Genomic DNA, 25,832 nt, shown 5'->3' on the forward strand with positions numbered 1-25,832 from the left:
GGCAACACCACCTAGCCTGTTGGGTCATATTTTTTGGTCACAATCACTTTACTTCAGGGCCTCATCGGCAATTCGCTCTAATCTACTACCTCATTCTGCTTGGGAGGCAAAAGGAGCCAAAAGTTAAACATTTCATTGTTTTGGTTATAGAGTATATGTGGCCAGGTGTGGTGGCTCATGCCTATAATCCCAGCACTTTGAGAGGCTGAGGCAGAAGGCTTGCTTGAGGCCAGGAGTTTGAGGCCAGTCTGGGCAACATACTGAGCAACAATAGAGACAGGGAAGACCCTGTCTTTTTTTTTTTTTTTTTTTTTTTTTCTCGAGACTAGGTCTTGCTCTGTCATCTAGGCTGGAGTGCAGTGGCGCGATCTCGGCTCACTGCAACCCTACCTCCCGGGTTCAAGCGATTCTCCTGCCTCAGCCTCCCAAGTAGCTGGGATTATAGGCACCTGTCACCACGCCTGGCTAATTTTTGTATTTTTAGTAGAGACAGAGTTTCATCATGTTGGCCAGGCTGGTCTCAAACTCCTGACCTCGGGTGATCCACCCACCTCGGCCTCCCAAAGTGCTGGGATTACAGGTATCAGCCACTGTGTCTGGTCCTCTATTTTTTTTTAAGTAAAAAAATAAAAAATAAAGTATATGCAACAGTTTTTGTACATGAATAATAACTATGTATTATTATTTAAAATAAATATGGAGAGATCAGTTTTGATAGTTCACAGGATTCTTTTTGAACGGTGACTTATGTGCCTAAAATAACACTTTCTCAAGCCTAGAGCAAGTTCATTTACTTTAACGTGCATACGAATTACCTGAGTGACTTGCTGGAAGGTATTTTTAAGAAACTCCCAGGTAGCATTGCCAGATTTGATACTAATGTTGCATAAGACATACTTATCCTAAAAAATTATTCATTGTGTATCTGAAATTCAAATTTAACTGGAAGTTCTAAATCTTTATTTGCTAAATCTGGCAACTCCATCCCTAGTGATATCGATGCAGATGGACTGCATATAAAATCCTAAGTTTTCATGAGCTGGAGCTGTTTATAACTCTCTGAAAGCTCTCCCTCAAAGCAGATTGAGATTTTGACAGCACTGTCTGTGAGGAGAGTGGATCTGAAGGGTTTCATATAAAGTTCCATCACATGGTCAAGTGCAGTGCCTGATTCCTACAATCCCAGCACTTTGGGAAGCGGAGGCTGGTGGATTGCTTGGGTCCAGGAGTTTGAGACCAGCCTGGGCAACATGGTGAAACCCTGTCTCTACAAAAAATACAAAAATTAGCCGGGCATGGTGGCACGTACCTGTAGTTCCAGCTACTCAGGAGGCTGAGGTGGGAGGACTACCTGAGCCTGGGAAGTTGAGGCTGCAGTGAGCTGTGATCGTGCCACTGCACTCCAGCCTGGGTGACAAAGTGAGATCCTGTATTAAAAATAAAAAAACGAAAAATGAAAAATTAAAGTCCCAGCACATTCCCTTCAGCCAGAGATACTATTATCCCTTGAAATATCCCTCTCTCTCGCTTCCATGACTCCTGCTAGCTTCTCTCCTTCTGCATTGGAGCCTTCCCGCCAGCCCAGTGCAGGGTGCATCCTGGTTTTGTAGGACCCACAGTCCCCCATGCAATTTGGGGGACTCCATGGAAAGTAATACACAATTACAAGTACGAAATCAGATCAAGAGGAGTATCGTGAACAATGAATAAAGAAATCACCACAAATTACAAATTTTAAAAAGCTTACGATTGGCCGGGCGCGGTGGCTCACGCCTGTAATCCCAGCACTTTGGGAGGCCGAGGCGGGCGGATCACAAGGTCAGGAGCGATCGAGACCACGGTGAAACCCCATCTCTACTAAAAATACAAAAAATTAGCCGGGCGCGGTGGCGGGCGCCTGTAGTCCCAGCTACTCAGGAGGCTGAGGCAGGAGAATGGCGTAAACCCAGGAGGCGGAGCTTGCAGTGAGCCGAGATCGCGCCACTGCACTCCAGCCTGGGCGACAGAGCGAGACTCCGTCTCAAAAAAAAAAAAAAAAAAAAAAAAAAAAAAAAAAAAAAAGCTTACGATTAATGAACACTCATCTATATTAATGTTTTCCTACATTTTGGGGGCCGCATACTCCTTAATCATTTCTTCGAAAGACAGCTTTTTCTGTGATAAATAACATATTCTGCAGAGAGAATAGAATGATAATTCAGTCTTTCCTCTAGCATGATGAATAGATATTTGATTTTTATTATTGATAGTGTAAAAGTGTTTCTCTCTACTTCACAAAGTATAAATGGTAATTGTCATGTGCATTTTTAAGATTGTTAGCAAATTTCGGCAGACTTCATTTAAATTTCTTTTATGTATCAGCTACCACATTTGGAAGAACTTTCCACAGGCTTGCTTTATTTCAAACCTAGTTTCTCCTCTGTTGCCAGTGCTGGGCAGCATAGATTACAAACATTTCTTTTTCTTTATTATTTTTTAATTTTATTTATTATCTTTTTTTTGAGACAGGAGTCTCGCTCTGTCACCCAGGCTGGAGTGCAGTGGTGCAAGCTCGGCTCACTGCAAACTCCGCCTCCCGGGTTCACGCCATTCTCCTCAGCCTCCCGAGTAGTTGGGACTACAGGCTACCACCACCATGCCTGGCTAATTTTCTTTTTTTTTTCTTTTTTTGATTTTTTAGTAGAGATGGGGTTTCACCATGTTAGCCAGGACGGTCTCGATCTCCTGACCTTGTGATCTGCCAGCCTCGGCCTCCCAAAGTGCTGGGATTACAGGTGTGAGCCACCGCGCCCAGCCTCTATCTATTTATTTGCCTACTTCATTTTTCCCTCTTATCAGACATTTCTTTTTCGTTTTTCCTTATTTTTTTTTTTTGAGACAGAGTCTCCCTCCGTCCCCAGGCTGGAGTGCAGTTGCACAAACTCGGCTCATTGCAACCTCTGCCTCCTGGGTTCAAGCAATTCTCCTGCCTTAGCCTCCCCAGTGGCTGGGATTACAGGCGCCCACCACCACGCCCGGCTAATTTCTGTATTTTTAGTAGAGACGAGGTTTCACCATGTTGGCCCGGATGGTCTCGATCTCTTGACATCGTGATCAGCCCACTCCTGCCACCCAAAGTGCTGGGATTACAGGTTTGAGCCACCACACCGGCCTTCCTTTCTTTTTGAGATAGGGTCTCACTCTGTTGCCCAAGCTGGAGTGCAGTGGCGCAGTCAGGGCTCACGGCAGCTTCAACCTCTCGGGCTCACATAATAGACATTTTGTGATAAGATCTCTGGCCATGTGTCTCCAGGTCTCCTTCCTGGCAGAGTCAGCCATGCACTAGGCAGGAATGTTCACTGCAGCACTACCCTCAGACAGCTAGCATTCATTTAAACACAAATGGTTTGGTGCAGTGGCTCATGTTTGCAATCCTAGCCCTTTGGGAGGCCAAGGTGGGAGGATCGCTGGAGCCCAGGAGTTCGTGGCTAGTCTGGGCAACATAGGGAGACCTCATTTCTATACATAATTTAAAAATTAACTGGGAATGGTGGCATGCACCTGAGGTCTCAGCTACTCGGGAAGCTGAGGCAGGAGGATTGCCTGAGCCTGGGAGGTTCAGGCTGAAGTGAGCCATGATCATGCCACTACACTTCAGCCTGGGTGACAGGCCAAGACTCTGTTTCAAAAAAAATACATGGCCGGGTACGGTGACTCACACCTGTAATCCCAGCACTTTGGGAGGCCGAGGCAGGTGGATCACGAGGTCAGGAGTTTGAGACCAGCCTGGCCAATATGGTAAAACCCCGTCTCTACTAAAAATAAAAATAAAAATAAAGGCCGGGCACGGTGGGTCACACCTGTAATCCCAGCACTTTGGGAGGCCGAGACGGGCAGATCACAAGGTCAGGAGATCGAGACCATCCTGGCTAACACGGTGAAACCCCGTCTCTACTAAAAATACATAAAAAAAACTTAGCCGGGCACGGTGGCGGGCGCCTGTAGTCCCAGCTACACGGGAGGCTGAGGCAGGAGAATGGTGTGAACCTGGGAAGCGGAGCTTGCAGTGAGTGGAGATTGCGCCACTGCACTCCAGCCTGGGTGACAGAGCGAGACTCCGTCTCAAAAAAAATAAAAAATAAAAATAAAATTAAAATTAAATTAAAAATTAGCTGGGTGTGGTGGCACGTGCCTGTAATCCCAGCTACTCCAGAGGCTGAGGCAGGAGAATCACTTGAATCCAGAAGGCAGAGGTTGCAGTGAGCTGAGATTGTGCCACTGCACTCCAGTTTGGGTGACAGAGTGAGACTCCATCTCAAATAAATAAATAAATAAACAAACACACACAAAAACAAAACACTCCAAAGCACAAAAATACATCCTATGAATGATGGCTATTTTTTTTTTTTTTTTTTTTGAGACAGGGTCTTACTCTGTTGCCCAGGCTGAGTGTAGTGGACTGACCACGACTCACTGCAGCCTGGACCTCCCAGGCTCAAGTGATCCTCCTGCCTCAGCCTCCTGAGTAGCTAAGACTCAGGTGCACACCACCACACTCAGTTAATTTTGTATTTTTTGTAAAGACAATCTCACTATGTTGCCTGGGCTGATCTCAAACTCCTAGATGCAAGTGATCCAATGGCCTTGGTCTCCCAAAGTGCTGGAATTACAGGTGTGAGCCACCACACCCGGCCTTGATGGCTAATTTTATATGTCACTTGGCTGGGCCACCAGATATTTGGTCAAACATTATTCTGGATGTGCCTATGAGGATGTTTTTGGATGAGATTTGATTTAAATTAGTGGACTTTGGCAAATCAGATTGCTTTCCATAATGGAGAAGAGCCTCATCCAATCAGTTGAAGGCCTTACTAGAACAAAAACTGACTTCCCCTTAACAGGAAGGAATTCTGCCAGCATTTGAACTATAACTCTTCCCTGGATCTCCAGCCTGCTGGTCTACCCTGCAGATTTTGGACTAACTATGCCTCCACAATTGCGTGAGCCAATTCCTTAAATCAAATCTCTTTCTATATATACACATCCTGTTGGTTCTGTATCTCTGGAAAACCCTGACTAATATACCACTAAACTTCCCCTTACTCAGGTCTCAAGAATCCTCCCGCCTACTCCAATGCCCCCAGAATGCAGGCGGAAGTGTAACAGAGTAAACATTGGAAAGATGCAGCAATCTTAAGGTGCATCTATTACAATGAAAACAGCTCATGAAAGACTTTCAAAACCATAGGAACGCATTGCTAAGGTTCTGCCTAGGCCCTGGAAGCAACTGTACCAGGGAGAGGCCCTCAGACTTAAGTCAGGGGAGCTCCTTGTTCAATTTCCACCCAGTGCCACTGTGTCCAGAGTTGGTTCCTTCTGGTGGGTTCTTGGTCTCGCTGACTTCGACAATGAAGCAGTGGACCTTCGAGGTGAGGGTTACAGCTTTTAAAGATGGTGTGTCCAGAGTTTGTTCCTTCAGATGTGACTGGAGTTTCTTCCTTCTGGTGGGTTAGGGTCTCACTGACTTCAAGAATGAAGCTGACCTCCGTGGCAAGTGTTATAGCTCTTAAAGATGGTGCAGACCCAAAGAGTGAGCAGCAGCAAGGTTTATTGTGAAGAGTGAAAGAACAAAGCTTCCACAGAGGGAAAGGGGACCTGAGTGGGTTACTGGTGCTGGCTCTGGTAGCCAGCTTTTATTCCCTTATTTAGCCCTGCCCATGTCCTGCTGATTGGTCCATTTTACAGAGTGCTGATTGGTCCATTTTACAGAGTGCTGATTGGTGCATTTACAATCCTTTAGCTAGACACAGCGTGCTGAATGGTGCATTTTTGCAGAGTGCTGATTGGTGCATTTACAATCTTTTAGCTAGACACAGAGCACTGAATGGTGCATTTTTACAGAACGCTGATTGGTGTATTTACAATCCTTTAGCTAGACACAGAGCGCTGATTGGTGCATTTTTACAGAGCGCTGATTGGTGCATTTACAATCCTTTAGCTAGACAGAGTGCTGATTGGTGCATTTACAATCCTTGAGCTAGACACAGAGTGCTGATTGCTGAATTTACAACCCTTTAGCTAGACAGAAAAGTTCTCCAAGTCCCCATTCGACCCAGAAAGTCCAGCTGGCTTCACCTCTCACCACCTCCAAAGCTAGGGGTGCTCTTTGCCTCTCTGACGTCCTCTTCCCTAGTCAGGTCACACACTGTGCAATCTGGATACCAAATCTCCTCTTCCTGACAACTCAAAGGCATCCCTCCGTGCATGCTTTTCTCCTCTCTATCTACCCACTTTCCCCTTTCAACTTGTCCATTCCCATAAGCACCCAAACATGGATGGGTTCCCCTTTGAAATAATAAAATTGTATTTTATTTTATTTTTGAGACAGAGTTTCCCTCTGTTGCCCAAACTGGAGTGCAGTGGCATGATCTCGGCTCACTGCAACCTCCACCTCCCGGTTCAAGCGATTCTTGTGCCTCAGCCTCCCAAGTAGCTGGGACTACGGTGCACGCTAACACGCCCGGCTAATTTTTGTATTTTTTAGTAGAGATGGGATTTCACCATGTTGGCCAGGCTTGTCTTGAACTCCTGACCTCAACTTATCTTCCTGCCTCAGCCTCCCAAGGTGCTGGGATTACAGGCGTGAGACCCCGCGCCCAGCCTCTCCTTCTTAAAAGATAACCTTTCTTGTGTCTTTACTTTTCTCTCTAGTTTCCTTTCTAACCAACTCCTAGCAAGTCTGCGCTTAATGCTGTCCAGTCCTCTTCTTCCAATGTCTCTTAAACCCATTCCAGTAAGCTTCAGAGAAAATAAAGGACCCAGCAGTCCCAAGAGCCGTGAAGCCCCTGCACCCACCCTAGCTGGCTCAGTACGTTACTTTAATGAGAGAAGAATAAGCTTCTGCTATTTAAGCCCCGATGTTAGAGTTTTCTGTTTTATTGTGTGTTAATGCCTCTGAGAATCCCCAGGCCGTTGGGATGAGGGTGAATTCTTCCCCAGAGGGTTTGACGGCTCTACCTATGGGTATGTGCTTAAAATTATTGCTTTCTTTTTTTTTTTCTTTTTCTTTTTTTTTTGCTTGGGTTTTCCTGGGACATTCAGGTAGTATATTAGTTTGCTGGGACTGTCATGACAAAATACCACAGACTGGATGGCGTAGACAACAGACGTTTATTTTCTCATAGTTGTGGAGGCTGGAAGTCCGAGATCAAGGAGTTGGTGGGCTTAGTTTCTCCTGTGGTCTCTCTCGGGGGCTTGCGCTCTCACTGCACACCTTCTCACTGCATCCTCATATGGCCTCTGGTGTGTGAGCATCCGTCACATCTCTTCGTGTGTCCGAATCACCGCCCCTTCTTTTTTTCCCTGAGACAGAGTGTCACTCTGTCGCCCAGGCTGGAGTGCAATGGTGCGATCTCGGCTCACTGCAGCCTCTACCTCCTGGGTTCAAGGAATTCTCCTGTCTCAGCCTTCTGAGTAGCTGGGATTACAGGTGCACGCCCCCACACCCGGCTAATTTTTGTATTTTTAGTAGAGACAGGGTTTCACCATGTTGGTCAGGCTGGTCTCAAACTCCTGACCTCATGATCCGCCCCCGTCAGCCTCCCAAAGTGCTGGGATTACAGGCGTGAGCCATCGCGGCTGGCCAAATCTCCTCTTCTTTTTCCATGGCCCAGGCTGGAGTGCAGTGGCCGGATCTCAGCTCACTGCAAGCTCCGCCTCCAGGGTTTATGCCATTCTCCTGCCTCAGCCTCCAGTGTAGCTGGGACTACAGGCGCCTGCCACCTCGCCTGGCTAGTTTTTTGTATTTTTTAGTAGAGACGGGGTTTCACCGGGTTAACCAGTATGGTATTGATCTCCTGACCTCGTGATCCGCCCGTCTTGGCCTCCCAAAGTGCAGGGATTACAGGCTTGAGCCACTGTGCCCGGCCAAATCTCCTCTTCTTATAGGAACAGCGGTCAGATTGGATTGGGGCCTACCCTAACAGCCTTTTTGTAACCTCGTTATCTCTTTGCAGACCCTATCTGCAAATCCAGTGACATTTTGAGGTACTAGGTGTTAAGGCTTAAACATATGAATTTGGAGGGGGACATAATTCAGGCCATAACAGATACTATAAATTAAAGCTCTAAATCAGGATTTTTAAAACAGGCTGTTGCCTGTAATCCCAGCAGTTTGGGAGGCCGAGGTAGGAAGATTGCTTGAGACCAGGATTTTGAGGCCAGCCTGGGCAACATAGGGAGACCCTGTCTCTACAAAAAATTAAAAAATAAATCCAAGTGCAGTGGTGCACGCCTCTGGTCCCAGCTACTTGGGAGGCTGACGTGGGAGAATCACTTGAGCCCAGGAGGTCAATGCTGCAGTAAGCAGTAAGCAGTGATTGCACTACTGCACTCCAGCCTGGACAGCAGAGTGAGACCCTGTCTCAAAACACAACAAAAACAAAACAAAACAAAAATAGAATAAACGGTGCTCCTGTTTATGAGTTTATGAATTCTCAGGGGAGATTCCACTTTTCACACCAAATCAAGGCCTACATTGACAAGTTTTTTTGTCAGGACGTTTGACAAGAGATGGGGATTTTTCAGTGCTGTGAATTTCTGAGGGTGTAGCCCCTTGAGGGTTCCTGCTTTAGGCAAGAATCTCAGCAGTGACTGAGACCTGGGTTCCTGTTCCTCATTCGCTGGGGAATCACTTGCTATTTGGGGTTTTGCCTTGACTTCCTTTGGGGCTTTTGTGGATTTCCCTTACCTTCTTCTGAGCTGATTTATAATGTCTTTAAGGACACTCTTTGGAGGAACAATTTTTGATTTACAGAAAAGTGGCAAAGATAGTACAGAGAGTTCCTTGTATTGTATTGACATCCTACATTTCCTTGGACCATTTGTCAAAACTGAGAAACTGACATGGGTACATCACCAAGAGCTAATCCCTAGACTGCACTCAGATTCCATTAGTTTTCCATAAATGTCCTTTTTCTGTTCCAAGATCCCACCGTACATTTAGTCATCAGGTCTCCTTACCTTCCTTAGTATGTGACAGTTTCTCGATCCTTCTTCCTTACCTTTCCTTTCTTTCTTTCTCTTTTTTTTTTTTTTTTTTTTTTTTTTGACAGAGTCTTACTCTGTCGCCAGGCTGGAGTGCAATGGCGCGATCTCGGCTCACTGCAACCTCTGCCTCCCAGGTTCAAGTGATTCTCCTGCCTCAGCCTCCTGAGTAGCTGGGACTACAAGCACGTGCCATCACAACCAGCTAATTTTTTATTTTTAGTAGAGATGGGGTTTCACCATGTTGGCCAGGATGGTTTTGATCTCCTGACCTCGTGTTACACCTGCCTCAGCCTCCCAAAGTGCTGGGATTACAGGTGTGAGCCACTGTGCCCAGCCCCTTTCTTATTTTCAATGACCTTGACAATGTGAGGAATACTAGTAAGGCATTTTGTAGAATGTCCCTTAATTTGGACATATGTGCACATATATGAATTTTATTTTTATGTATTTTTTTGAGACAGAGTCTCACTCTGTTGCCAGGCTGTAGTGCAATGGCACTATCTCAGCTCACTGCAACCTCCACCTTCGGGTTCTAGCGATTCTCCTGCCTCAGCCTCCTGAGTACTTGGGATTACAGGCGCCTGCCACCATGCCCGGTTAAATTTTGTATTTTTAGTAGAAACGAGGTTTCACCATATTGGCCAGGCTGGTCTCGAATTCCTGACCTAAAGTAATCTGCCCACCACAGCCTACCAAAGTGCCATATATGAACTTTAAAGGATGCCTAGTGGTCATACCGAGGCTATTGAGGTGCATGGGGGAAGAAATGCTACCAAGTAATGCCACGTGGTGCTGGAAGAGGAAGTTTCTACTCTTGGATTCTACAAGTTACCCAATACGCCACATGTAAATTCATTTCCCCTTGAGTCTCACTTGGCTAAATAAAATAATAATAAATTTTTTAAAGTAAATTCATTTCCCCTCTTAAGTTTGCCAGGGTTGGTTTTTCTTGCTTAATTCAAAGAACCCAGTGACTAATTTGGAACCCCTAACGTATTACCCAGTTACTCTTCCCACAACCCCTGGCCCTGCCCCGTGTCCCCCCAACTCCCCTACCTCCCCTACCCCACTCTCGTCTGTTTTCTGGTGACATAAAATTTATTACTTTTTTTTTTTTTTTTTTGAGACGGAGTCTTGCTCTGTCGCCCAGGCTGAAGTGCAGTGGCCGGATCTCGGCTCACTGCAAGCTCCGCCTCCCGGGTTTACGTCATTCTCCTGCCTCAGCCTCCTGAGTAGCTGGGACTACAGGTGCCCGCCACGTCGCCTGGCTAGTTTTTTGTATTTTTTAGTAGAGACGGGGTTTCACCGTGTTAGCCAGGATGGTCTCGATCTCCTGACCTTGTGATCCGCCCGCCTCGGCCTCCCAAAGTGCTGGGATTACAGGCTTGAGCCACCACGCCCGGCCTATTACATTCTTAATATTTTAAGATTCCTGCAAAACTCATCAGGACTTTTCCCATTTACATCATTCTCTGCACTTATTCAAATGCCAGCACCAAGACCAGAGGTAGTTTTATGGTTTGCTGGGCTTTGCTTTCTGTTCACATTTCTCTGTTTGTTCTGGGGCAGTGTCTGGAACCAGGGAGCTTGGAATGGGAGGGTGGAGGCAGAATGAGTCTCAGCAGAACTCTATGGCTTAAGGGTTGAAGAGGCGTGGAGTTGTTTCCAACCAAGGTAAGTGGACAGGGTCAAAAAGAGAAAGCTGTGGCGGGGAAAGGTTTCCAGCCCAGGTGAGAGTGGTCCCAGCTACAAAGACACAAATTCACCTGCTTCCCCCGGCAGGCGGGCTGCCTCAATGCACCCTGCCCCCAGCAGGCAGAACGCAAACCTTGGACCCAGTGAAACTTGTCCTAGTCATTGTCCTAACAAAGAGCAAATAGTTTTTCTTTTTTTCTTTTTTCTTTTTTTTCTTTTTTGAGATTAGGTCTTGCTCTGTCACCCAGGCTAGAGTGCAGTGGCGCGATCATAACTTACTGCAGCCTAAAACTCCTGGGCTCAAGCAATTCTTACATCTCTGCCTCTTCACTAATTTTTATTTTTATTTTTATTTTTTCGGTAGAGACAGGGTCTTGCTTTGTTGCCCAGGCTGGTGCTGAACTCCTGGACTCAAGCAATCTGCCCACTTCAGCTTCCCAAAGTGCTGGGATTACAGGCATGAGCCACTGCTTCTGTCTGGGAACTGATATTTTTGTGCATCCACTATGTGGCAGGCACTGCCTTGAAGAGTTTTACCTGTCTGATCTAATCCTCAAGATGCTGAGAAATAGGTGGAGGTAATTTCCCAGCTTTACAGTAAACAAAGTGCCAAGGACTGAGTTGCAGAGCTGGGAAGTCTGATTTTGAACCTAGTTCTGTGTTACACTGAAGTTTATGTCCTTTCCAGGCAAGACGGGGCAGAAGAAAGAGGGTAGCTTGAGAAACCTCATGGAGCTATAGGCCATAGGTCAACAGTGGGATCTTGGAAAATGAACTTGAATTCTGTGAGTGGAGGTTTCCCCATGTATAAAATGGGTAGAATGAAACCTCCCTCACTGGGCTGACATGAACTTGAAAGAATATGATACAGGCCAGGCGCGGTGGCTCACACCTGTAATCCCACCACTTTGGGAGGCCGAGGTGGGTGGATCACAAGGTCAGGAGATCGAGACCATCCTGGCTAACATGGTGAAACCCCGTCTCTACTAAGAATACAAAAAAATTAGCCAGGTGTAGTGGTGTGTGCCTGTAGTCCCAGCTACTCAGGAGGCTGAGGCAGGAGAATAGCATGAACCCGGGAGGTGGGGCTTGCAGTGAGCTGAGATCACGTCACTGCACTCCAGCCTGGGTGACAGAGTGAGACTCCATCTCACAAAAGAAAATAAAAAGAATGTAATGCAAGAGAAGCATGCAGAGCAGTGCCTGGCGTAATGCTAGCTCTTCTTAACATACTGTAGCCTTGGCCTGGTGCGGTGGCTCACATCTGTCATCTCAGCACTTTGGGAGGCCGAGATGGGCAGATTGCTTTAGATCAGGAGTTCGAGAGCAGCCCGGCCAACATGGTAAAACCTCATCTCTAGTAAAAATACAGAAATTAGATGGGCATAGTGGCACGTGCCTGTAATCCTAGCTACTTGGGAGGCTGAGGCATAAGAATCGCTTGAACCCAGGGGGTGGAGGTGGTTGCAGTAAGCGGAGATCATGCCACTGCATTCCTGCCTGGGTGACAGAGTGAGACTCAGTCTCATATAAAAAAAAAAAAAAAAAAAAATTAATGGCCATTGCAGTGGCTCCACACCTGTAATCCCAGTGTTTTGGGAGGCCAAGGTGGGAGGATCTCTTGAGGCCAGGAGTTCAAGGTTGCAGTCAGCTATGATTGTGCCACTGTACCCTCTGTCTCTAAAATAAAAATTCTTTTGTGCTCACTTCGGCAGCATATATACTAAAATTAAAGCAAGACAGAGAAGATGAGCATGGCCCCTGCTCAAGGATGACACATAATTTCATGAAGTGTTTTATATTTTTAAATAATGTAAATATACATATTGAAAACTTTTCAGGCCAGTCACGGTGGCTCATGCGTGTAATCCCAGCACTTTGGGAGGCCGAGGCAGGTGGATCACCCGAGGTCAGGAATTTGAGATCAGCCTGGCTAACATGGTGAAACCCTGTCTCTACTAAAAATACAAATAATTAACTGGGCGTGGTGGCAGGCGCCTGTAGTTCCAGCTACTCAGAAGTCTGAGGCAGGAGAATCACTTGAACCCAGGAGGCAGAGGCTGCAGTGAGTGGAGATCACGCCATTGCACTCCAGCTTGGGTGACAGGAGTGAAACTTGGTCTCAAGAAAATAAAATAAAATAATGTATGTATGTATGTATGTATGTATTTATTTATTTTCGAGACTGAGTCTCGCTGTGTCACCCAGGCTGGAGTGCAGTGGTGTAAACTCGGCTCACTGCAAGCTCTGCCTCCAGGGTTCACGCCATTCTCCTGCCTCAGCGTCTCAAGTAGCTGGGACTACAGGCACCCAGCTAATTTTTTGTGTTTTTAGTAGAGATGGGGTTTAATTGTGTTAGTCAGGATGGTCTCGATTTTCCTACCTTGTGATCCGCCCGCCTCGGCCTCCCAAAGTGCTGGGATTATAGGCATGAGCCACCACGCCTGGCAATTATTTTCATTTTTAATTATTATCAGTACATAATGCATATATTTAGGGGGTACATGTAATGTGTGGATTCAGGCATACAATATGTAATAATTGCATTATTTGTAATTGTGATCAGGGTATTCATCGCCTCAAGGATTTATCTTTTCTTTGTGTTATGGACATTATAATTCCACCCTTTCAGTTATTTAAAAATATGCAATAAATTATTGTTGCTATAGTCACCCTGTTGTGCTATCAAATACTAGTTCTTCATTCATCCTATTAAGAAAAAGTTGTATTTGCTGTCATCTGATGCCTAACAAAAAAATAAGTAAATAAATACATAAAATAATTTGAAGATAGGAACAACAGAATATTAAACCATGCCTGAGGAGCTTAGGGCTCTGTGCAGTTAACTATATGGGTTGCACACCTATGAAGCTTGCCCTGAAGCTAAGAAGTTAGAGAATTTTTAAAGAGGGGATGGCAAGGAGAGTGAAATTGGAGAACAGGCTGTTGAATTTGATGATCTGAGGTTACAGTGACTTTCAAGAGAGTAGGGTGGGGGACAAAAATCAGATCATGAGGGGTTTAAGGGTTGATTGCTTGGAGGACGAAGTACAGCAGCGAAAAGTTGGGCATTTGAAGAGAGATGGTCCAGTAGTTCAGAGAGCAATTGGGTTAACGAGCAGCTGTTTTCAAACAGAGCCGACACAATCGTGTTTATTGGCTTGGATACTGAGCGGGAAAGGCTGAAGATGCAAGCAAGAGGAATAAGGGAGGACACAAGGTTTGGAAGTGGCAAACATGTTGCGATTAACAATAATGGTAGAGAGATGATAAACTTTACAGTCAGTCTCTGAACCACCCTGGAGTAATGGAAGAGAGAGGGTCATAAAAGCACAAAAACATCCAGAGAGAAAGCGAGATGTCAAACACAGCTCCAAGTGGGCTTAATCAATAGGGAGCTTTTCAGGGTTTCAGGGATTTTTGTACCTCTGCCATGACTGAGCCACTGAAACTGATGCTCTTTTATTTTTTTTTTTTTTTTTTTTTCATAGAAGCTGATTAGGTTTTTAAAGATTCAACAAAGGGTTGGAAATGTAGTTGGGATTTCTTCTTCTTGTTCTTCTTCTTTTCTTTTTCCTTCTTTTTTTTTTTTTTTTTTGAGACAGGTTCTGGCTCTGTGGCCCAGGCTAGAATGCAGTGGTGGTATCTCCACTTACTGCAACCTCCCACTCCCAGGCTCAAGTGATCCTCCCAAGTAGCTGGGACTAACAGGATTTTTGTACAAATGGAAGGTTTTATCAGCTTCATTTTTGTTTGTGCAAAATTTTTTTTTTTTTTTTTGAGACGGAGTCTCGCTCTGCCGCCCAGGCTGGAGTGCAGTGGCCGGATCTCAGCTCACTGCAAGCTCCGCCTCCCGGGTTCACGCCATTCTCCTGCCTCAGCCTCCCGAGTAGTTGGGACTACAGGCGCCCGCCACCGCGCCCGGCTAGTTTTTTTTTTGTATTTTTTAGTAGAGACGGGGTTTCACCGTGTTAGCCAGGATGGTCTCGATCTCCTGACCTCGTGATCCGCCCGTCTCGGCCTCCCAAAGTGCTGGGATTACAGGCTTGAGCCACCGCGCCCGGCCACTTTTATCTTTTTTTTTTTTTTTTTTTTTTTTTTGAGACGGAATCTCGCTCTGTAGCCCAGGCTGGAGTGCAGTGGCCGGATCTCAGCTCACTGCAAGCTCCGCCTCCCGGGTTCACGCCATTCTCCGGCCTCAGCCTCCCGAGTAGCTGGGACTACAGGCGCTGCCACCTCGCCCGGCTATTTTTTGTATTTCTTAGTAGAGACGGGGTTTCACCGTGTCAGCCAGGATGGTTTCGATCTCCTGACCTCGTGATCCGCCCATCTCGGCCTCCCAAAGTGCTGGGATTACAGGCTTGAGCCACCGCGCCCGGCCACTTTTATCTTTATTATACGCAACAGGACCAGCCCCAAACATGAAAACTGATTAATTTGTGAAACTAACACTCCATGATTTTTGTAGGATATCACCTGTAGGAGGCATTCTTGCTGTAGTTTGAAGTGATGGGGATTTAGTTAGAATTAACTGTCCATCACAGGCTCTCTGATGAGGTGAATGACATCCTGGCCCTAGCTCATCTTGTAGAGAAATACGACTGCTGGCAGAAATGAGTTCTTCCAGTGTCTTATCCCCATTTCAGTTCTATGTTTATTCTTCTGTTCTTAATTCTATTACAATGTGAAACATTTCAGGTATTTTCCCCAAAATGTGTTCTGTTGAAACCACCTACAGTTGTTTTCAATTTCAGCAGGAAAAAAATTCTCTTGAGGATTTCTGAATTCTAAGTTATGAGAAATAAAAGAAGCACTTGTGTAAAAATTTAAAGCACATTAAAAAAAATTCCCTTTTGTTTGTCCGAGAAGACAAAAACATTTGATGTTTTAAACATCCAAGAGGGTGAGCCCAAAGCATGGACTGCCGTTTAGTTAAGCATGAAAGGACTTTAGAATTGTCAGTTATTAACTTCTAATTTGTGTGAAAGAAACTTTGAGAACTTTCCCTTTCTGAAACTAGTAATTAAGCCATTATCCTAACAGGCGCAATTAAGGGGTGAGTATTTAATAATAATTAAAAAAAAAAGATAATGGAAAAGACTCTACACCCCAAGACACATCAAGACAAGGAATGGCAGCAGCAGCAGCAACAAAAGGAACTCAATTTGAATTCACAAAGGAAATTAGACAACCCGTTTCAACTAAAAACAAACTGTTGGTGGAGAACAAAAACAGAAGATTGGGCCGGGCGCGGTGGCTCACGCCTGTAATCCCAGCACTTTGGGAGGCCGAGGCGGGCGGATCACAAGGTCAGGAGATCGAGACCACGGTGAAACCCCGTCTCTACTAAAAATACAAAAAAATTAGCCGGGCGCGGTTGTGGGCGCCTGTAGTCCCAGCTACTCGGGAGGCTGAGGTAGGAGAATGGCGTGAACCCGGGAGGCGGAGCTTGCAGTGAGCCGAGATTGCGCCACTGCACTCCAGCCTGGGTGACAGAGCGAGACTCCGTCTCAAAACAAAAAAAAAACAAAAAAAAAAAACAGAAGATTGTTACTACTTAACTCACAACTATACATATGCAACTCTCCCTTTCACTGGGGAAATGATCCCATCAGTATTAAAATTTTGTTGACTGTGGATTAATGTATGCCACTAAATAAGATAATTTAACTTGAGATTTGGGGTGTTTTATTTTGAAAATGTCATACTCTGTCATTCTGGAAGACAGGTAGGACCTTTGCCTCACAGAAACGCACTCATCCTCCTATTACTACCATGCTTGTGCCTCTGTCACTTCTCAGAGGGCAGGGTTTAATCGTTTTAGCCTAAACTGCTTTGTCCAGTGGTTAGCACAACTCTCTCAGAGGAAGCACTTAAATTTTAAGAAATGGTAACAAGAGTGGATATTCTTAGAAATCTATTGATTTAAAACGCTTCCCAGTCTCTGTCCAATCCCGTCAAAGCCCTTATAAATTTAACATGCTGCTTTTTAACAACTGATTCAACCCAAATACTTGAGGGTTAGATATCTTATTTAGAACATGCATTTTGCTGTTCAGCAAGTAAGAGTCTTGCTGCCACAGCTTATCTTACTCCTTTTTGAGAATATGGGGATATACAGAAAAGCTGATGAATTCTGATAACCTCAAGTGGCGATTTGCAAACTCTGAACTGGTTATCTGGGTACAAATTCTTTCAATATAATCCACAGGTAAAGAAATAAAAAATGCAAATTCTTAGGTAATCAATTTGCCACAGAGATTAGGAGTCAGTTTTTTTTTTTTTCTTTTTAGCAACTGATAAGGTGATCTAGGGGTCAACATTTATAAAACATTGATGTAAGTTTTTTTAAAAAAAACTTTTTTTACTCTGTTAACTTATGATGTAAGCTTTTTGAAGAAATAAAATGATTCAGTAAAATCTAAACTCTACATATTGGATCTGGCTCACGATTCTTTGTGAGTCAAATTGGGGGCCAATTATTAACAATATCTTCTTAATTGTCAGGAAAATCACTTTTAAAAAATTAGTAGACTTAAAAAAAAACAGTTTTAGGCTTACATAAAAATTGAGCAAAAAGTACAGAGAGTGTTCATAGACTCCTAGCCCCTCACCCTCACTTGTCCCTATTATTAACATGTTGCATTAGTGTGCTACATTTGCTATAACTGACGAGCCGATATGGAAAGTGACTCCTGAAATGACATGGCAAGGTTGCCTAACGTATCAGTGGCTGGGCTGATGCTGGGAACAAAGTCACACCCACACTCTCACTTCAACAATCTCCCTGGTAATTTCTCTGGCAGAGATGTTGTGTGCAGATTAATACCATAATGACTGTAATTGTTCTGCTCCAGTATCTGAACACCAGTGGTTGCAGGACCTATTCGACTAAGCACTTTGATTGGTGCCTGGGATTGTTGGTATTTCTCCTGACTCCATCTTCACTTTCCTTGTCACCTTGGACACAAGCTTTAATGGCTCAGAGCCTGAAGCGTGTAAACCTGTGAAACAGAACAACATTGCACAATATTAACTAATTTACACCTTGACTCTATCTAAAGGGAAGTGAGGTGGGAGCAATGATATTGACGGTGAAGAACTGGACTGGCATAAGTTACAAACATGCTTGACTTTCCCCATAAGGATTACAGAAGGATGTTTCATTCATTCATTCATTCATTCATTCATTCATTCATTCATGCTGTAAGACAGCCTGGGGATACTCATTTTAAAGCACAGTCCTTCCCGCAAGGAGCCACTGTTCTCCCAACTGTGTATAAGAAGGACACCAAGAGAAAGACCCTTATAACATTATATAGGTTCCCCAACTGTCTTAGTAATGAATCCTAGAGTGGGCATTTAGCCCAGTGCTTAGGGGGAGCTTGGGTGGGGTGAGTGGAGTAGCATCTTTGGGAAGGGTTCCTTCCCCTGGAAGATGTGACTTTGTGAGCTGAGTTTTAAAGGTTGAGTAGCAGTTGGCAAATTCCCTGGAGAGAGCATCTCAACTCTTTTGTACTGAAGAACCAGCCATTTTTGTTCCCAGTCCGCCAGGTACCAATACACTGTGGCGCCAGGTGTGACTCACCACGTGAGTCTGACAACACCCAAACTGGTTTATACTCGGTTCAAAGAGTCCACTGATCATGTGCTTGGATGTCGTGGTATTATTACATTGCTACAAAAGTTTACTCTTAATTTCTCTACTTGTTACAGACAAGCCTTCGTTCAGCACAGGACCAGATAGCATCTGATGGGCACCTGGAAGCCTGTTAGAAAAGCAGATTGTTCCAGCCTGCGTTCTAACAAGGTCCCCAGGTGACCCTCGCACAGCATAAAGTTAAAAAAACTGCCCTAGAGGAAACGGGACTCAGTACCAGGTGGGTTTGATCATTCATCCATCTCAGTGCCATCTGCCATCTCTGCTTCCTTCAGGTTTAGGAAAAGGGTCACATTTTTAAAGGTGATATTGGCCACGTCCCCTTCCAGTTTCAAAACTGCATTTCCCCGCTGTTAGGCAAACGTCTTATGCAAACCCGACTGCAGGAGAGAAACTCAACACGGGAATGCAACTTCCAGAAATTCTGATTAGCCTCCGTCTTCCCCTTTGATCTGGCCCCGCAGCCCGGGCAGCTCCGCTGACCGCGCTTCCTTCCCCGAGATCGCTCGTCTGCCGGGCTGCATTAATGAGATCCGTGTTGAGCCGGTTCCAGGGTCTGCTAAACATCAAAGGCACAAAAGAAGCCCCTAGTTCCTTCTCCCCCTCCCCTCTAAGTGATATTTAGTCTCTCTCTGCAGAGGTCAGAGTCAAATCCCCTGCCCACGCCGAGATGGGGAGACCTGGAGAAACACGCGGCCCCCTCCGGAGTCCGCTACAGAGCCTGCGGCTGCTTGGGGCGCAGAGTGGGCGGGGCCTGGGTGGTAATGGGGCGGGGCGCTCCGCCCCGGCGGGGCCAGACGGTGTGGAAGCGCGGGCGGGGTTGGCGGAGGGCCAAGCTCCTGGGGCGGGGCCGGGTGCGGGAGGGCGGGGCCGGGTGCGGGAGGGCGGGGCCGGGTGCGGGAGGGCGGGGCGGGTGCGGAAGGGCGGGGCCGGGTGCGGAGGGCGGGGCCGGGTGCGGGAGGGCGGGGCCGGGTGCGGGAGGGCGGGGCCGGGTGCGGGAGGGCGGGGCCGGGTGCGGGAGGGCGGGGCCGGGTGCGGGAGGGCGGGGCCGGGTGCGGGAGGGCGGGGCCGGGTGCGGGAGGGCGGGGCCGGGTGCGGGAGGGCGGGGCGAGGTCGCCGGGCTGCAGTCCCGCGGGCTAGAGCTGGCTGAGCCGCGGCGCGGGACTGCTCACCTCCGGAGCGCTCGCGCGGGGATCGCGTCTCCGGCTCACTTTGCGGCCCGCTGTCCTCCTGCCCGCCTCGAGGGTTCCCGGCCGGAGCGCAGAGGGAGGGGGCCGCGCTCGCCAGCACCCCGCCGCCCTCCCCCGCTTGGGGGAAGAATGTGCCACCAGCTGTTCTCCGCTCGCGAGCGCTGCGCCCAGTAGTGAGGAACTTGGAGGAAGAAGAGACAAAGGCTGCCGTCGGGACGGGCGAGTTAGAGACTTGGGTTTGGGCGAACAAAAGGTGAGAAGGACAAGAAGGGACGGGGCAATGGCAGCGGGGGAGCCCCGCGGGCGCGCGTTCCCAAGAGTGGCGCCGTGACACGCATGGTTTCCCCGGACCCGCGGCGGCGCTGACTTCCGCGAGCCGGAGCGGCACTCGGTAAATCCGGGACTGTGCTGGAACAATGGATAACTTCTTCACCGAGGTGAGTGCGCTCCCAGTCCGACCTGGCCTCCGGAGCCCAGGGAAGGAGGCGACTGCCCACCACGCCGCGCGCCCTGGGTACTTTTCCCTGAGCCCGGGAGGGCACAACTTTCTGGGAGTCTCCTGAAAACACCCCCCGTCCCCCCCGCGGAGTCTCTGATGAGTAAGCCCAGGCAGGTTTTGTTTCGTCCTGTCCCGCGCTCGCACTTTGCTCCGGGAGGTAGCGAAGGTGCGTTTCCGTTGGCGTGGGTGGCTGGCTCTCGGGGCGCCCCGGGACACCCCGCGCCAGGTGAGGCGGCGCGCGCCAGGGCCCGGGCGGGGCGATCCGCCCGCTCGACTGCCCGGGTGCAGGAAGCCCAATAAAATGTTCAGCGGGGACCTGCCTATCTCCAAGAAAGGTCTGGTCTGGTATTGCCTTTGCAAAACGTGCGGGCTTCCTGTGCAGGGGTTCAAACACTTCCAGAGGAGACGGCTTAATGAAGTGTGAGAAGGAGAGGCAAGGGTTTAATCAGTCACTGTTTTCCTTGCCTGCCGAACCTTGGAGACTGAAGTTCTTTGCTCGCCGAGAAGTGCTCTTTTAAGGCTTGGGACAATTCCAGACCCTGGGATCAAAAGATCATATATTTGTGTGGAGTGTCCATGCAGATTTTGAATTCGAATGTAAAGAAAATTCGTTTAGGGCTAACAATGGCTATTTTAATAGATGAAACGGATGCCCTCTTTAGGGTCGTTGAGGGTGGGACACTGAAACTTAACTTTAGAGCCCTGTGTCCCCCCTTTGGGATCGAGAGTTACTGTGGTTTCTTGGCTCCCTTTCCTTTCTTGGTTGTGTTTATTTAATAAATTCTGTTTAAGTTTGAGGTTTGAAGTGGCTCAAAGTAAACTTAGTTGAGTTGAGAGAGTCTGATGTGATTTTCGTTGAAAGCCAGGGCATGTTTTTTGAGTGCAGAACCGCCTTGGAGTCTTCCAGCAAATCAGATTGATGAGGGCTTGCCTCTGTGTTAGCCGACTTGGTTTATCTGATTTAATTGGATATAATATTTCAAGTCATTCTGCTTTCTGCATGCTCACTGACTATTCTCAGACAGCTATTCATACTGGCCAAAGTGATTAATGCATTCTTGTTTAGTAGTCGTATCTTGTTTTTAAAAGTGGTATTTCAGATGTGATACCCACATTCATTGTGGAAGGAAGACTAGAAAGGAATTATCCATCAATACGTATTTTTCCTTTTTTTAAGAAAGTGAAATATATATAATTATGAGACGCTAGCATTTTCTAGTCCATAGACCTTTGTTTTTATGCTTGTCAAAAGGCACCAGAACTTTCTGTAAGAGTTGCACGTTGTCCAGTGGTAAAGGACCCTCGGGCTGCAGTGAGTTCCGGTGTTTTAATTGCTTGCATCTGTAAGAAAACGGAGGCCCTGCCCCTAGGGCAATGATTCTTAACTTTGTTGTTTTTGTTTTTGTGTTCTCTGTCCTTTAGAAAATCTGATGAAAATATAGAAATTTGTATTCAGTTTGCAGGGATCGCAGTCCTCCTGCAGTCTGTCTGAGCACCACGGGGGTCCGTGACTCCCCTTGGGGAGAACTCTGCCCCCTAGTGCAAGTGGGGGAAACATCAGGATAACGCGCTACAGCGTCCTGATCTCGTGTTACCCAGTGAGACTTTGACTTTTCAAAGTACTGTCTTCGTCTTGCACTGGATACCTTAGTTCAGTGTAAAGGCGCCTGGTTGTTGGATTTTATTTCTGTGATCAATATCATTTTGCAGTTGGCCATTAGCGATCTTCTACTCTCTCCTCTTCATTTTGTAGACAGAATCTTAACCCAAAGATATGAGTAAGTCCCTTGCCCAGCTTTGAAGAGCTCGTTCACGAATCCAGAGCCTTTTTCCTTTGCTGCTCGTGACTTTGGTGTTTCTGGGAAATTTTCGCTTATTTAAGGTTATACTTTCAATCTTGTGATGTATGTGTATTACAATATTAATTTCTAATCAGCCACGAAATTTCCACCCTTAAACCTAATCACTTTGAGTGAGAAGGAAGCAGGGTCGGTCAGAGAGGCTAAATAGTGAGATATTAATTGTAGACACACTCCTAACATAGATCCCAGCTCCCATTTTTGTCTCTCATGTCTTGTAACACAGCATGCTTTTGTTAAATTGTCCAGTGAAGAAAATGCTGTAATGTCCTGTTATAATAGAAACAGTGAGTGTGGAAGTGATATATTCCCAAGGACAGCTAAATTGGCCTCCTTATCACTAAGTAGAATCCTGTTCTCTGCTTAACTTTTCCTATTGTGGCTTAGGGGTAAATGACTTGTTGCTTGTTGGACAACAGTTTAAAGCCAGTGCTAACAATTGGGGGAAAAAGTACTGAATGAGATGTTGTATATTTAGCTTTGTGTATGTATGAATAGCCAAATAATAAGGAAATGGGAGCTGCCTGTGATTCGCAGCTGCTATTTCTAGCTAGACCAGGGTTTCTCAAACCTGGTACCATTGCTGAGTAATTCTTTGTTGGAGGCTGTCCTGTGTGTTGTAGGAGGTTAAACGCATCCCTGGACTCTACTCACCAATTGTTAACCCTATCCCCATTGTGACAACCGGAAAGGTCTGCAGATATTGCTGAATGACAGGGGAGCAGAATCACTCCCAGTTGAGATCCACTGAGACCTGTGAAGCAGTTACCTGGCGGTATTAATTCCTATTTGTGTTGCAGGCACAGCCTTGTCTGCACTTGCCTGTTTTAAATAGGATTTGGCTAGGTGTGGTGGCTCATGCCTGTAATCCCAGCACTTTGGGAGGCCGAGGCGGGAGAATTGCTTGAGCCCAGGAGTTCAAGACCAGCTGGGGCAACATGGTGAAACCTCATCTCTGCAAAACTTAGCTGGGTGTGGTGGTGCGTACCTGTAGTTCCAGCCAGTCTGGAGGCTGAGGTGAGCCTAGGAGGTCCAGGCTGCAGTGAGCCATGATTGTGCCACTGCACTCCAGAGTAACAAACCCTGTCTCACAAAATAGACTCTTACTGCCTGCTAGATTGATTGATTGATTAGATAGACAGATAGATAGATAGATAGATAGATAGATAGATAGATCGATCCTACTGCCCGCCGGATGGATGGATGGATGGATGGATGGATAGATAGATAGATAGATAGATAGATAGATAGATAGATAGATAGGTAAGATAGATAGATCCTACTGCCCGCCAGGGGGAAGCTTGCAAAGCTTGTGCCTGTCAGCTGACAGCTGCTGACTTCAAAATGTTCTCCAGGATTAGAGAAACTGAGCATGCCACATTCCTCAGTTTGTTTCTTCATGGGCTTCATCAGAATTTTATGGCTTGTGTGTATGCTTTGGGGAAGCTTGTTTTTTCAGCATTTCTAAGTAAGTTGATAAATTTACTTCAACCAGAAACTAAGTTTAGATGTGTCTGTAACCAGAAGCAATAATAATAAAAAAGCAAACAGAAAAGGGTCAACCAGCAAAGTGGCAAGGCTACTGTGCAAACTTATGTTGATGTGCTGAAGTGGACACTGTTTTCATGTCCTCAGGGCCAAGTTCAGTGCCTGCAATATAGTAGGGGCCAGTAACTACCAAATGAACTTGACCTTTCTGTTTCCCTGTTAGACAGAGGTGGGGCGTGTCTGTTCAAATACAAGATATTTGAGGATTATTAGTGAGACTAATCAAACACTTTGATTTTCAGAATAAATATGTAAAATGTACATAAGTAAGATACAAATACAAATATAGAAAGCAGGTATTAATGTTTAATGGATAAGTTAGAAATTGTTAGTGGAAAATATTCCAGACGTACTTATTTCTTACAGTCTGGTTCACTCTGGATTAGAACAAACGTCATTTTAAAGATGTGAAGTGGAAACACCAACGTCTTCTACTTGGGAAGGGACTGTGGTTGTGGTCGGTTATCTGGAGTTGTTCAAATAGCTTTTTAAGTGAGTAGAGTTCCCAAGCCTATTTTCTCCCCATTTGGTAGTGTATTTTTTTTTTTGTTTGTTTGTAATCTACTGACATCTTTTCTTGTTAGAGAAAAATACAGATATTGGTATTTTTGGCAGCTTTCTCTCCTCACCCTCGATCATCTCTCCATGTGTAAAGGGGAACTGCTGAGGACTTCTTGTGTCACCAGTTCCTGAAGGCAACCCCTTTGATGACTATAAAATCATAATCAGGAAATTAGCTGGGACCCTTTCCCTTTTCTCAAAATGGAAATATAGTGTGTTGCCTTTTCTCTGTAGTTGGAAAAGATTTCTATTGTCAAGTACTCATTTTTTTTGGCCCCTGCCATGTTGGGGACAGCAAAGCCAAGGGGGAGCAGCTTCAGCGGGACAGTTGTTGCAGCAGGAGCAGTGAGCTGTCTGGCCCGGGTGGGCAGGGTAGGACTGCTTCCTCAGTCCATATCATATGGCCAGCTGTTCCTGCAAAATCAGGCACAAACCAGGAACAAGCTGGCATGGGCAGGGCCTTCACTGTTTAACCAGAGTGGTGGAGGGAGAGAGCAGTGTTTGCTTTTCCAGTTTAGCTGGCTTTAAGTGTACTCACCTTCGAAGATGTCAACCTTGAACGTGCTCTCCTGCTGTTGCAATTGGTAGGACATGGAGTATCTCATTATTATTACTATTATTATTATTATTGTTTTGAGACGGAATTTTGCTCTTGTTGCCCAGGCTGGAGTGCAATGGAGCGATCTCTGCTCACCTCAACCTCCGCCTCCCGGGTTCAAGCGAATCTCCCTGCCTGAGCCTCCCCTGTAGCTGGGATTGCTGGGGTTACAGGCATGCGCCACCACGCCTGGCTAATTTTGTATTTTTAGTAGAGATGGGGTTTCTCCGTGTTGGTCAGGCTGGTCTGGAACTCCCGACCTCAGGTGATCTGTCCGCCATGGCTTCCCAAAGTGCTGGCATTACAGGCGTGAGCCACCACGCCCAGCCGGAGTACCTTATTATTAATGAATTTCAACAGTTTGGATTTAGAGTAACTGATAGGTAACATTTTCATGTACTAGCTTGCAGGGGATGTTCAAGAATGAGCCTCCGGTGAAGTCTGGATTAAGCATTTCCCCTTGCCTAACTGCCCCCAGGCTGAGTGCAGAGTGCCCTATTTTAGCAACAGCGCTTGGCTCCCTCCGATGGGATCTCAGCCAGGTGCTCTGAATCCTGGACTTGAGCTCTCTGGTCTGTAAATGGCCATAATAGTTGCATGGTTATCAGCCAAATTTGAGAGAAGACTTACAGAGCACTTGGCACATAGTAGGTGAGTAATAACAAAGCCTTGGTCATAGTAACCATATTTTGAAATGAAGAACAAGTGGCCCTTGGTGAATGAAATGTCAGTACTCCTGGTGCAGGGAAATCTCGACCTTAGAGCTTTTGTTCTGAAGTAGCTTCCTGCGGCGTGTTGCATTTATTTGTTTTCTCTTTTTCAGCCCGTACATTTCTGGCAGATTTTGTATTTCCAGAATTCTGTCTAAAGCATGTTCCTATTGCTTATAAAATTAAGTCCACATTCCTCAGTCTGGTTTTCAAGGCTTTCCGATCTTGTAGCTCTCTATTCTTTTCTCCCACGTGATTCTACACCAGAGGATCTGTTACCCAGTTCCACTATATTCTTTGTGCGGGCAGGCCTCTCTGCCTATCGGATGTCCCACCTGTCTGGCTTCTTGTTGAAACCATCTCTAACAGGTCTAGTTCATGGTGACCTCTATTCTCCTTCCTCTGAACCTGGCTCTCTTTCTGTCTTGGTCTTGTTAGGAGGGATTTACTGCTGTTAGCTAGAGGCTTTACATCCTTTACAAACC

At 46.3% G+C, this 25,832-nt stretch overlaps 2 protein-coding genes and 1 non-coding gene across 34 annotated transcripts in view; 2 read left to right on the forward strand and 1 right to left on the reverse strand.

Moving 5' to 3' along the window:
- The window catches only part of BASP1 (brain abundant membrane attached signal protein 1), a 1,209,505-nt gene that overhangs the window by 314,688 nt on the left and 868,985 nt on the right, over nt 1–25,832 (reverse strand). The window contains exon 1 of one of the 32 annotated variants that reach the window (XM_050794735.1): nt 20,142–20,145. The exons of 30 other annotated variants lie outside the window; for them this stretch is intronic. The gene's annotated coding sequence lies outside the window, so the exon portion shown is untranslated. Of the gene's footprint in view, nt 1–1,619; nt 1,625–20,141; nt 20,146–25,832 lie in introns of those variants that run through there. One more of the 32 variants, XM_050794758.1, reaches the window with a different exon arrangement.
- On the forward strand, nt 12,422–12,528 carry LOC126957675 (U6 spliceosomal RNA). Its single transcript, XR_007726862.1, has one exon. It is a non-coding gene; the product is annotated as a U6 spliceosomal RNA (small nuclear RNA).
- Nucleotides 19,918–25,832, forward strand: part of MYO10 (myosin X) — a 275,069-nt gene continuing 269,154 nt past the window's right edge. Inside the window, exon 1 of the mRNA XM_050794761.1 lies at nt 19,918–20,009. Coding sequence (XP_050650718.1) covers nt 19,989–20,009 — 21 coding nt within the window. The 5' untranslated portion in view covers nt 19,918–19,988. The remainder of the gene's footprint in view (nt 20,010–25,832) is intronic.

Source organism: Macaca thibetana, chromosome 6, assembly GCF_024542745.1.
Source record: "Macaca thibetana thibetana isolate TM-01 chromosome 6, ASM2454274v1, whole genome shotgun sequence".
Taxonomy (NCBI): Eukaryota; Metazoa; Chordata; class Mammalia; order Primates; family Cercopithecidae; genus Macaca; species Macaca thibetana.